Source organism: Myotis myotis, unplaced genomic scaffold (assembly GCF_014108235.1).
Source record: "Myotis myotis isolate mMyoMyo1 unplaced genomic scaffold, mMyoMyo1.p scaffold_m19_p_1, whole genome shotgun sequence".
NCBI lineage: Eukaryota > Metazoa > Chordata > Mammalia > Chiroptera > Vespertilionidae > Myotis > Myotis myotis.
In genome coordinates this window covers 90,409,436-90,422,633 of record NW_023416313.1, presented here as the reverse complement: position 1 = coordinate 90,422,633, position 13,198 = coordinate 90,409,436, and the positions used below count along the sequence as shown (strand labels likewise).

The 13,198-nt window shown below is 43.7% G+C and overlaps 2 protein-coding genes across 2 annotated transcripts in view; one reads left to right on the top strand and one right to left on the bottom strand.

The window, feature by feature from the left end:
• The window catches only part of LOC118673513 (protein adenylyltransferase SelO-like), a 78,335-nt gene extending 77,443 nt beyond the window's left edge, over positions 1–892 (top strand). The window contains exon 17 of the transcript XR_004973400.1: positions 805–892. The gene's annotated coding sequence lies outside the window, so the exon portion shown is untranslated. The remainder of the gene's footprint in view (positions 1–804) is intronic.
• Positions 893–1,790: 898 nt separating this feature from the next.
• LOC118673511 (amyloid beta precursor protein binding family B member 1 interacting protein) overlaps positions 1,791–13,198 on the bottom strand; it is a 101,310-nt gene continuing 89,902 nt past the window's right edge. The window contains exons 12-14 of the mRNA XM_036344417.1: positions 13,007–13,121; positions 4,777–4,880; positions 1,791–2,426 (exon numbers count right to left, since the gene is read on the bottom strand). Of these exons, the coding sequence (XP_036200310.1) occupies positions 1,920–2,426; positions 4,777–4,880; positions 13,007–13,121 (726 nt within the window). The 3' untranslated portion in view covers positions 1,791–1,919. The remainder of the gene's footprint in view (positions 2,427–4,776; positions 4,881–13,006; positions 13,122–13,198) is intronic.

Here is a 13,198-nt window from a genome sequence, read left to right as displayed (position 1 = left end):
GTGGAGCACATTGTCTGTGAGCCCAAGAACTGGCCCTACAGAATCGCATTTCTTCCTGAGTGAAGGGTGCACTCTGTGACCAGTTCCAGGATCAGGGTATAAGGGAAACCCCTATAAATTAAATTAAAATAAAATGCTCACTTAAAACACAAAAGGCAGAAAAAGAATGGAAGACAAATATAGGAACAAAGAACAAGGGCATCTAGTAGAAAACAGTACCAAATATGGTAGATGTTAATCCAATGATGTCAGTAATCAATTTAAACAGCAATGTTGTAAACATACCAATTAAAAGGTAGAAATTATTAGAGTGGATCAAAACTCAATATTTTTTATTGCTTTTTCCCTGTGAAGGAAGGGTATGTTGTGGAGACATTAGGAGACGCGGCTATCATCCAGCTCTGGGGGATCTAGGTTAAGTATATCTGCAGGCCCGATGTCTTCCTCGGTTTATTTTTGTAATAAACCTTTTAATGACTAAATTAAGCATTATACGTTCAAAGTGACAACAGAACCTTCACAATATTCAAATCATGTCAGTTTTGTATGCTCCCAGAGGAAGAAGCAGGGGAGGGAAACTCACTTTGTTTTTATTGGGTCTTCCTTGAAGCCCATGACAACCATCTCTCCCTTTCCCTTCCCAGCACCCAGGTGTATTCTCTGGGTCCTCTTAATCCACAGTGATGAGTCGCAGTACCGCTTTTGTCAAGTTTCAGCTGCAAATGATTTGACAAGGAATGACCCTTAACTCACCCCAGGCCAATGAGGTTCTGTTTTAGAGAATTTTCCCCTTTCATTTTTCAGAAAATCCTGAAAGTCATGGAGATGAAGGTGGAAAATATGCATCAAGACTTTAGACTGAGCATGTCAAACTTGTGGCCCATGGGCCGCATGCGGCCCACAACAAATATTTTTTGGCCCAGCCAATATAATGGTATGTAAGAAACGTTTTAATGAAAATTTCATAACTTAATTTTTATAATATCCTGTTATACATAATTATTAATGAACTACAACGTTCGCTGATGACTGATTATTATAATCGTGTTGCATTCATTTCTCTTATGTGCTTTGTGCAGGCACACCATTTCTCCCCTCATACTAGCAGCGAATATTTTAGCAGCCGATTGCCACGTCATTAGTCTTGGACTGACTTGTTTGGTGTGCGCAACAGGAAATATTTCATTTTCGGAGAACAAGAAAAATAGGTTTATTTGCATTACAATTATTAATTTGTGCAGTTATTCAGTGTCTGGTAAGTTAATGTTCAAGAAAAAATATTAATTTTTATTAAAATGTTCTATTATTTTATGTTAACTCTTACTCATTTATTTCAGCCTTTTGTATTCAGCATGTCTCTATAGAAATAAACCTACATTTCTATGAAAATTGAAGCTTTTGTTTTTTTGCGGCCCACATAAACTTAAACCCTATTTGGCCCATGTTAGCCTTTGAGTTTGACATGCTTGCTTTAGAAGGTGTGGGATTTGTAAAGCTCTTTTTAAAACATCAAGTATATTATTAAAAGTGTGAATATTGCATTAGATTCATACATTGATATTTCTAGAAATACCATCTTCTGGGGGGAAAATTTAAACTTTTATTAATTTGATGCTCTGAACATCATAAAATAAATGAACATAAAACATTATTTTGGTTAACTTGGAAAGCAAGATACATTCCACTGACTTGGAAGTCACAGGAAAGATATGTACTTGTAGACAGGTATTCTAAATTCCGTGTTAGGTTAATAGTTATGAATGTACTTGAGAACAGTGAAACGTTTTACATCATTTCTAGTTAGAATACTTCAATATTTTATCTAAAATGATCAAGCTGTCATGACAATAAAGTAAGAAAGCTACATCTGTGTTTAGAACTGATTATACCGATCACACAAAGATATCTGTATGTTTCCCTTAGGGCAAGTTGCCTCTTTTCTTCTGCAAAGCTTTCATGAGATCTGACATGAAATCCTGCTCCCCGCCCCCTCCCGCCCCCGCGCTGGGTGGTCCTGGGTTCTCGTGCCTCTTTGGGGGAATGGGAGGCCTTTTGGTGGCAATGGGGGGCGGCCTCGGGGATTCGGGTGCCAGGGCGGGTGGTGGCGGAGGAGGGGGCGGTAATGACCCCGCATCCCCTACAAATGATGGCGGAGGGGGAGGCACAAAGTCTGGGGGCGCATCGTTAAAATCAGGGGGTGGTGGCGGGAGCTCTTGGTCCTCCAGAGGTGGGGGCGGCGGCGGTGGCGGCAAAAAGTCATCGGGTGGGGCCGGGAAGCCGGTGCCCTTGGCCTTGGCGGGTATCACTGGGCTGCCGCTGGCATCTGAGGACCGCCGTATGGGAGGTGGCGGTGGCATGCTGGACTTCGGACGGTGATGGACCTTGGGGGTTCCTGGGTCCTGTTGACCATGAGCTGGCTTCTTGTCCTTCAACAAAGCAACAGCATTATTCTGGACAGGCAGCCACAGTAGAGAAGACATTTCCATTGACGTGTGAGGTCTGGCTGACTGAGGCAGTGTCTGCTCCTGGGAGCCCCAGTCCCTCAGTCCCTGAGACTACAAGGTTGTTTCAGGAGTTCATCTTTCCTCTGGGACAGGAGACAGACTCCAAAAGGCCTTTAACATTATCACTTGGGGCACTAGCCTACCCTGTCTCCTGTAAATGCAAGACTGCACCACAGCACTGCGGGAGGAGTTGTCTACTGTATTTAGACTATATATGTATCTCCTCAGAACCGCTGCTATCTTTAAAAGAGCTTAAGTAGGATAGACCTTAGCTACCTGGGAGATGGCTCAGGAATTAAAAAGGAAGTAAAGGTGCTCTCCTGGAATTCCCACTTATGCCCCAGGGTGCAGGCATATGCATCCATAGCATTTTTCTTGGTCTGGATTGGGCTGTGACCCCTGTCCAAGCTCAGGGGTCAAGAGCAGGTGTGTCTACAATTATTTTGCCCTTGCTACTATATACCCTCAGTGGCAGAGAGGTGGTTAAGGAGTGTCCCAAAACCTTCCCCAAATCTCAAATGTTCTACTTTCGAAGGGAAAAAGAAAGCCAGGACAGTTCTCTGTGGACTACAGGTAACCCTTGTGTAAACCCACGATAAAGGCTGTCCGTCCAGGCAAGGACTGTTTCCCTGCTGGCACCTGAGAACAAAGGTGCCTTTTCCCAGGACTGTGGGGTTCTCCGGAGGAGCTAATTATAGGCTTAACAGCTTCAGGGGACGTGGCAGGTGGTAGAGCAGGAGTGTGCACACCTGGTCTAGAGTCTTAAGGATTTACCTTTTCCTGGCTGTGTGAAAACCAGATGGCTAATTATAATCCCTATTATTATCTAGGGTTTTCTCAGGATTATGATGTAATCAAATGAAATAAACGTGAGTGGTTCCAAAGAGGAAGATCATGAAGCATGTGCTATTGGTAGAAACCAGAACATCAAACTTGGCCAAAAGTTTGTTATCCTAACAAAAGCATGCCAATGGTAGTAGAGATCATAATAAATTATATTTGTATAATGTAACTTCCCCAGAAATTTCAGGCAGCTGAATTGAATCCTTCTGTTTTAGTGATAATTATTATTGCAATTTACATTTTATCGGGGTTTCATTTCTTTCTTTCTTTGCCTGAAAACCTCTTCCCAGTAAAGATTCCATTTAGAAGTTTTCTTCCCCTCACAAAGTGCCTTACAATAGAGTTTCTATTTTAGTTTATTTACTTAACATGATAAGCTAATTAACTGGTGATGTATTTTTTAAAAAATTTCTGAACCGGCAGTTGGGGAATTGATGGTGACACATTATTAAGTGATTTCTATTCTGGGATCCTTAATTGCTTTCAGCTTTTAAAAGTGTTTGTCTTCAACTGGCACCACAGAAACCGTGAACATCACACAGCGGAAAGCACAGTACGAGCTGAGATGGCAGAAACACAGCTTGTAACGTTACTTGTTTCCACCACTGGCTGACGGACAAAATGAAAGGTGGAAATGAAGTGAAAATTTTTTAAAGCTGCAATTATTTAAGGTTGTTTTGAATCACACATGGGAAATAGTCAAGGAAACTTGTATAGTGAATGGAAATGTTATCAACTGGGCTAGTAACTAAATTATAGCTTCTAGCTACAGTTTTTAGAAGGATTTAATGAATCTTCATTAACCCCCTCTACTGAGAAAAAAAAGAGTTATAGAGAATAGTATACCAATTTGGCTATTGTTTTGAAATGTGTTTTCTTCTCCATCACCCTGAGGATGTATGTAGAACATTAACAGAAAAATTTAAATGCACATTTTATAGTGAAATACTTTTAGTAGTAGTCTTCTAATCTGGTTTTGGGGCTCAGTAAGCATTTAATGTAGGGCTTCTGACTAACTCGTTGCTCTAATTTATTCAGAAAAAGTAAGTAGAAATCCCAAGGGCTTAAAAACCCAGGAGCCACTTTCAGAGAGTCTAAAACCATTGACTAAACCAAGAAAATCGCTTCAGCCAGATACATGTAGCTAAATTAAAAAGAGTTGTCAATCCTCAGCATTAATATAAAAATTGTACATTTCCCCAAAGCAGTGTGATGGCAGTTGGTTTAACTTTCCATTCCAGCCTATGTAATTTTAAGATAAAAAATATATAAAGCAATTATCTAAATGAAGTTATAGGGCCTTAGTCGTTGGAACTAACTACTGTATTCTCTTTTTAAAAGGCCAGTTATTAGAACACCACTGATGGTTTGGAATGTGGGTTTACAGGGGACAGCTGGATAGAGGTGTGTCAGTTACTCTCGGGCCTACCTTAGTTGTGTCAACGTGTCTCTGGGCTTCCTCAGGAACAGCACTCGCTGAGTGTGCAGCCTGGGGAATCTGACCATTGGCCTGGGCGGTGCCTGCTGTAAGTCCTGAGAGGGAGGAAGAGAAACAAGATGAGTAGGGAAGACGTTCCAACATTCTTGAAAGTTCATCTGAAAATAGAAAGCAGTTTATAGCTCTAATGCAAAAGAAAGGGATTCATGGGCATAGTATGGTTAACTGGGAACCTTAGGAAAAATCGGAGGTTTTATGTCAGGACTTCTGTGAGGTTCAGCAGATGGTTCAGGAAAGTGAATGCTTTGTACAGGCTACAAAGTCTGGATTAACCGGAAGATAGTATGTTCCACTTTTAAACACTTTTTGGTCATTGGAGAATAAACCTTGAAAACCTCGTTCAAAATATTCCTGTTGTTGAAATGTATCTGGTTTCATACCCTGCTGTGTACAGGAACAACTTTTGAACATTATCCTCAACAAAAAGTACTTTGGGAACAAAAATAGTAGAGGGAATTGAGCAAAATGTGCAGCTTCCCCAAAATACCCCTTTGCTTAGCCCATAAAGTTTGCAAAGGGCCGGTCCCACCACCCCACCTGGCAAAGCGGGAGATGGCATCCTCTTGGGCAGAGTGAGATGGCTTAGGAATGGGCATGAAACAGCCCTTCCTGGGACTTTTTCGGAGATGAGAATCTTTGAACTAAGATTATTGCTGTGTGAAAAAATACGCCCGGAGACTCCATGGTAATCCTTGCCACCCCATGGGGACAGTGCCTAAGAAAGAAACAGTATCTTGATGATACCATGTCAACCTGGACCCTTCGGTGCCTGAAATGAGCCTAAGCCTACCCTTCCTAGTTTTGTGCATTAATAAATCTCTACCCCTCACTTTTGTTGCTTAAAATACATTGGGTTGGATTCCTCTCAGTTGCCATGTTAAGAAAGTAGTTGACTGACTAGCAGTAGTTGCTGAAGTCATGAAGTCATTTAATAAGTACCAAAAAAGTCTCCATGTCTGTTGCCCAATATGAAAGAAAAACTGCCATTTATCAAGAATGAATGGCCCTGGGCCAGTGTTTCTCAGTGGTTAGAGCATTGCCCTGTACACGGAAGGGTCTCGGGGTTGAGTCCCAGTCAAGGCACGTACCTGGGCTGCAGATCCGATCCCGGGCCCTGGTAGGGGCATGTGTAAGAGGCAACCAATTGATGTTTCTCTCTCTATATACATATTTTTAAAAATACGTTTTTAATTGACTTTTAGAGGGAGAGGGATAGAGAGGTAGAAACATCAATGAGAGAGAAACTTCATTAATAAACTGCTTCCTGCATATCCCCTACTGCAGATCGAGCCCGGAACCCAGACATGTGACCTGACAGAAATCTAAACTGGAGATCTCTTGGTTCCTGGGTCAACGCTCAACCATGGAGCCACACCGGCCAGGCTCTGTCTCTTTCTGTCTCCCTTCCTTACACTCTAAAAATCAATGGAAAAAATATCCTCAGGTGAGGATTAACAACAACAACAACAAAAAATCAATGACTTATATTGTTAAGCACTTTGGATGTAGAACAGTGCCTCCATGTTTTCTCAGTAGGTTGACCATAGCAGAAACACGTGGGTCCCATGTGGTTTACGCCTCCCAGCCAGCGACCTTGCACCACTTGGGCATGTTTCTCCAGGACTCTGGTTCAACAATGTAAAGAAGAGAGGGCAGGAAAAGAGAAAGGGGAGTGTTAGGGTTTTGGGCACAACTAAAGAAGAGATACAGAGAGGAAGTTTAGGAAGAGGGCCACTGCATTGCTAATCAAAACAAAAAGCAGCCCCCCCCCCCCTGCTTTAAAGCCTTGGACAAGGGAGGCAGGGGGGTTTGTTGGGCAGAAATTGAGAAGACATCAAGGGGTTTGTATTTGAAAATTTGTTTTTTAGTCTGGGCAGATGTGCTAGGGAGGTGTCTTTATCAGCCTGTAAAACATGCTTAGAGCAAAAGTTATGAAAGAGTTCAAAAGACGCTTGTTTGAAGGGAACTGTCTACTAATTATCCCTGAGTTGTGAAAAACAACAAGGAGAAGGGGTATGTATGCAAGAATGTAGGCTTGAGAGCAGCTTATCTTGTCTTGCAGTTTGAATCAGAGGAGCTAACAATCTTTGGTTTGAAGTAATTACCAGGTGTTCTCATAAATTGTGGAAGGCCACAGAAAAGAAAAGAAAGGCCCCTTTTCTGTCCTTACAGGGAGGAGGTGGGCAGAAAGGGATTCTAGATCCGCAGAGAAAAGTTGCCAGCTAAAGCTGAGGCGGCATCAGGCAGAATGGGACCCGGGCTTACTGCCTCCAGCCCTACCAAGTGAAGTCACAGCATGTTCTCCCAGGTACAGCTCGTGCCAGCTCCACACTCACCTCAGCCCCAGTTCTTGTTCTGACCTATGGTGTGTAATTTCAAGGTCGGGGGATCACTCCTCTCTGAGGGAACCCCACTCTGTAGGCCAATGACTCAGGCAGGCAGCTGTGGGTGAAGGGGGCTCCTTGACCAGTGCTCCAAACAGCCTGAGGTTCAAGTAAGTGCAATCAGCCAGTAACTCCTGACCCCAAAGAACATTTTTTAAAAAATGAGATTAAATTTCATATATTTCTAAAAAAATATATTTTATTGATTTTTTTACAGAGAGGAAGGGAGAGGGATAGAGAGTTAGAAACATTGATGAGAGAGAAACATGGATCAGCTGCCTCCTACACACTCCCCACTGGGTATGTGCCCCCAACCAAGGTATATGCCCTTGACTGGAATCGAACGTGGGACCCTTCCGTCTGCAGGCTGACGCTCTATCCACTGAGCCAAACCAGTCAGGGCAAAGCACATTTTTTAATAAAACATCATTTTTGAGGTTCACCTTAACTGTTTTTTGTGGGGGAGTGGGTGGTGGGAGGATCATAGAGCTTGATTTTGACCAGGCCCTTTGGATGGACATAGGTCCCTGCAACATTTTTGGAGAGCCCTACTTATTTTGTGCTGTGAGTTTAGATGAAGAGAGAGGCTTTGAAAATAAATAATATTTGGCAAGAACTCAACTCAAGCAGGCCTCTGTTGCTAAGATGTGACCATGGTCACTGTGTATGTATATGTTTGTACATACTGAGAAGAATGAACTTCACCTTCTATTTGAAAGTGCTTCACTTCCTTCTAAACTCACCTTCAGTTCCTTCCACACCAGTAACTACTATAGACCTTAATATCCTACACAGCCAGTGCTCATGGCAATAAATTCTAAGATGTAAACGGAAAGAAAGTTTACATTGAGGACTTTTTTCTCTTTAGATGCTCACTGAAGCATCCTATATAATAAAAGGCTGATATGCAAATCAACCGAATGGTGGAATGACTGGTCACTATGATGCGCACTGTCCACCAGGGGGCAGACGCTCAACACAGGAGCTGCCCCTGGTGGTCAGTGCACTCCCACAAGGGGAGCACTGCTCAGCCAGAAGCCGGGATCACGGCTAGCAAGCGCAGCTGCGGTGGCGAGAGCCTCTCCTGCCTCCGCGGCAGCACTAAGGATGTCTGACTGCCGCCTTAGGCCCGCTCCCTGCGGGAAGCAGCCCTAAGCCATCAGCCAGACATCCCCTGAGGGCTCCCAGACTGCTAGAGGGCACAGGCTGGGCTGAGGGACCCTCCACAAGTGCACGAATTTCGTGCACCAGGCCTCTAGTTTTATTAATAAGCAGGGGTGGCACCCAGTATGGTTTATTTAAAAAAAAATCTCAGCTAGTTTGTTCTCTGTAGGGCTGGTGTCAATGACAGAACCTAAGGATTTTTGATAAATAAGACTCTTCCAACTTGGGTTAATTCACTATCTACTAAGGCAGCGGTTCTCAACCTGTGGGTCGCGACCCCTTTGGCGGTCGAACCACCCTTTCACAGGGGTCGCCTAAGACCATCCTGCATATCAGATATTTACATTACAATTCATAACAGTTGTTGGGGGCCAGATGTAAGCTGGCAAGGTCCTTGCACCTGAAGGGGCTAGGAAGGCTGGGACCCTTACCCACACAGTTTTCCCAGACTTGTTTGGATGGCGATTATCAGTAGAATGGGGTTAACATTTGTAGAATGAGAACAGCCTTTCATAGCTTGCCAAGAAGTCTGTGACTATTTACTGAGATATGCTGTACTGAGAACTTGTCCTTCTGCTGTATCTCTCCCTTAGAGATTAAGAGGAACAAAGAATACATTCCTCTTGACAGACCTCCGATTCAGTGTGTTGTGTATAAATAGGATTGTATAGCTAATAAACTCGCTTCAGTTCATCAAGAGAACTGGGGTCCTCCCGACCCCGCTTTCCTGTCTTTCTTTCTTTTCTCAATTCCCACCTCCCTGCCTCAGCCCGGCTCAACCCTGTCAGGCTGGCCCTGACAACAGTAGCAACATTACAGTTATGAAGTAGCAATGAAAATAATTTTATGGTTGGGTCACAACATGAGGAACTGTATTTAAAGGGCCAGAAGGTTGAGAACCACTGTACTAAGGGTTAGTCCATCATGTACAAGATCCATCTTTTTAATCAATGGAAATCTCATCTGACTGCTGCAATGATGTTCTTCAAAAACTGGCTTTAAGCAATCATTTAGAAGGAATGGAACTAACATTTGCTGTGCATTTAGCATTAAGGACATTAACATACATTATTTTACTTAATCTTCAGAGAAACTCTATGTTAGGACTATAGGGCAATACTATCCTTAACAGCCATTTATAAGCTTCCCACCACAGGGGAACATAACACCAGGAAAAATTCAATGGACTCCAGGAGTCAGACCATACAAGGAATTGAAACTGTCCTGAAAACACCTGATAGCACACCTGCATTCCATCCATATTTCACGCCCACCAGCTCAGCCCCTCAAACCCACTGATGACAAGTTTCCCACCAGTGACTGCATATAAGGATGAAACTCCATCCTAGGTGCTGCCATCATCAACCCAATGTCCCCTTGGCTGTGTAGCCAGGTACTGTGTAGCCAGCCCTTCCCTTTGGATACCCTGTCCCCTTTCCCCTTTCCTTAAATATATTCATTTTTCTTTAATCACCACATGAGATGGCTATTAAATAATTGTTTCATTTGTTGTCCCAACCATCTTCTAATTCCAGCTAAGCATCTATTATCTGCCAGGCATTGCACTAGGCTCTGGGAAAACCATAATGTACAAGACAGAAATGGCCCCTGGCCTCGTGCTTTCCATCAGAGTCTAGAGCAGTGGTTCTCAACCTTCCTAATGCCGCGACCCTTTAATACAGTTCCTCATGTTGTGGTGACCCCCAATTTCATTGTTAGAAATTGAACATAATTAAAGCATAGTGATTAATCACAAAAACAATATGTAATTATATATGTGTTTTCTGATGGTCTTAGGCAACCCCTGTGAAAGGGTCGTTGGACCCCCAAAGCGGTCGTGACCCACAGGTTGAGAACCGCTGCTCTAGAGGAAGGAACTCACAGATTATAATCATCCATGGCTTATTAATCATGCCTGGCTTACAAAGGACAGTTCATTTGAGACCTGGGATAGGTAGGGATACAGCATCTGTAAAGTCTCTGAGAAAAGATGGTGCTGGAGGATTTACAGAACTGGGAAAAAGCAAATGGTATGTGTGGTAGGAACAGGAAGATAGGGAGGGAGAAGAGGCAGGAGAGATGGATAAACACATATTATGCATCTTCGTTGGTCTTTCTAAGGACTTGGGACTTTATCTGAGATCAGTGGCAAGTTTCCAAAGTGCTTTCTTTAGGCAGGGGGAGGTCTCATGGAGGGGGAGAAGCCTGCAAGTGCAGGCTTAGCTGGAGGCCAACTCAACTCAACCAGTGCATGAGGCCAAGTGAAAGATGACGGTGGCTTGGGTTTGATGAGATGAAAAGACAGGACAGATTTGACCAATAGTTAGAAGGAAGAATCAGGATTAGGAGCGACTGGATTTGAGGGTATGTCCTGCACGAGAAATGGGGTAGACGATGATCTTATTTATGGAAACAGAGAACCGCAATGGAGGAGCAAGTTTGGAGGGTAAGATGATGGGATCCGTTTTACAGATGCTGGGTTTGAGCTGTCTGTGATGTATCCAGGAAAGCCACTGAGCAGACTGTTGGATACATCGGTTTGGAGGTCAACAGAGAAGGCTGGAGTGATTTGTATGTTTATAGGTAATCAGCACACAGATGGTGCTGAGAGTGGATTAAGTCTAGTTGACCTCACTGCAACTTCTGCACATTCAAGTTGGTTTTATCCTTTGAAGCAGCAAAGAACATAAATGCTGGCCTTTGCTATGACACTGGAAAACTGACCAGACATTTCCGCCATTAATAGTTGGCTCCAGTTCTTTCACCATTATTTATCTTAAAGATAAACGTGTTTGAATTTCAGCTCAGCCACTGAGAAGATACTAGATCAGGGGTGGGCAAACTTTTTGACTCGAGGGCCACAATGGGTTCTTAAACTGGCGGAGGGCCGGAACAAAAGCATGGATGGAGTGTTTGTGTGAACTAATATAAATTCAAAGTAAACATCATTACAGAAAAGGGTACGGTCTTTTTTTTCAATAGTTTTATTCATTTCAAACGGGCAGGATCCGGCCCGCGGGCCGTAGTTTGCCCACGGCTGCACTAGATACTAGTTTCTCCCAGCCTCAGTTTTCTCACCTGTGGCAAGGGGATAATAATTTATACTTTGCAGGGCTGTTGTAAGAACCACAAGCTATATGTTGCTGCATGTAGTCCCTATTTCATCCCTCATTGCTCTTCCCTCAGAGACACAACAAGGAGCTGTAATGCTACCCTTAAAATGTGGGTCCAGCCCTAGCTGGTTTGGCTCAGTGGATAGAGCGTCAGCTTGCGGACTGAAGGGTCCCAGGTTTGATTTCAGTCAAGAGCACATGCCTGGGTTGCGGGCTCCATCCCCAGTGTGGGGCATGCAGGAGGCCGCCGATCAATGAGTCTCTCATCATTGATGTTTCTATCTCTCTCTTCCTCTCCCTTTCTCTCTGAAATTAATAAAAATATTTAAAAAAATGTGGGTCCAGGATTGGGTACAAAGCTCTAGCCATGATGTCACTGAGGCAAAACATCAGGGAATGATCTTGTCCTTGGTGTGGGCAGTGTGGTGGAGACTAATGAAGCCTTGGACAAACAGAACACTTGTTCTCTGATGAGACAGCTTCCTACCAGCTCACTCTGAGCTGGTGACCACCATCTGATCCACAAGCATATCATGAAAAAAAGGTCAAAGCTCTGCCAAAAGTCAGTTATAAAGAAACAGATACAGGCATGTATATGTGTAGCTATGTGTTTGTTTTTTATTGATTTTTAGAGTGAGCAGGGGAGAGAGAGAAAACCATCGGATGTCTCCTGTCCCTGCCATGACAGGGGATGAAACCCACAACCTAGGTATGTGCCCTGACCGGGAATCAGACCGCAGCCTTTTTGGTGTGGGAGAGCGCTCCAGCCAATTGAGCCACCCGACCAGGGCACTATGTGTAGATCTTGAGCCTGATCATCAGAAGAGAAATATATTCTGTACTGTCTACGAAGTTCTGTTTTTATAAGATGTGTTGGATAAGTCTGACCATGAGCTCTGTGTGAGGACAAGAAGAAGGCCTTTCTTTTCCTTTGCTGTGGCCTTCCACAATTTATGAGGAGCACCTGGTAATGAAACCCCAACACTGTTAGCTTCTCTGATTCAAACAGCTCCTCTGCTCAAACTGAGGGACAGTTACTTTCAAGGCTACATTCTTTCATCCTCTTACCTGCTGTTTTCACAACTCAGGGATAATTAGTAGAAAGAGCCCTTCCACCCTCTCCTTCAAACAAGCCTCTTTTGAACTCTTCATCATAGCCTTTGCTCTAAGCATGTTTTACAGGCTTGTGAAGATGCTGATAAAGACACCTCCTTAGGACATCTGCCCTAAGGAACAAACTATCACCCCCCTGATATGTGCGCAACTTCCTTGTTGCTTAGCAACAGCCAGGGCTTAAAAGGGGGAAGTCACTTTCCTTTCTTGCCCTTGTATTGATTAGCAATGCACTGGCCCTTTCCCTTCATGGAAAGTAAAATAAACTCCCTTTCTCTGCATCCATCTCTTCTCTCAGTTGTGAATTCTTTCACAGCTTGCACCACCGGCCAAAACCCTAATACTCTGAGCTCGAAGAGGTGTCAGAATTTCTGCTCTGTGTGGTACCTGTAGAAGGCGGAGTTGGTGTAGCTGCATTGCCAGTGCCCAGGTTTGTCCACCGAGAGGCCAGCCCAGCCTTTGCCACGGCCCGCTGATAGTTGTCATAGAGAGTCTTTCCGTACTAGGGAGGAAACACAAAAGCAGCAAAAAGTCATCTATTTACCCCAAATTCTGCACTCATTTGCAATGTACATATTG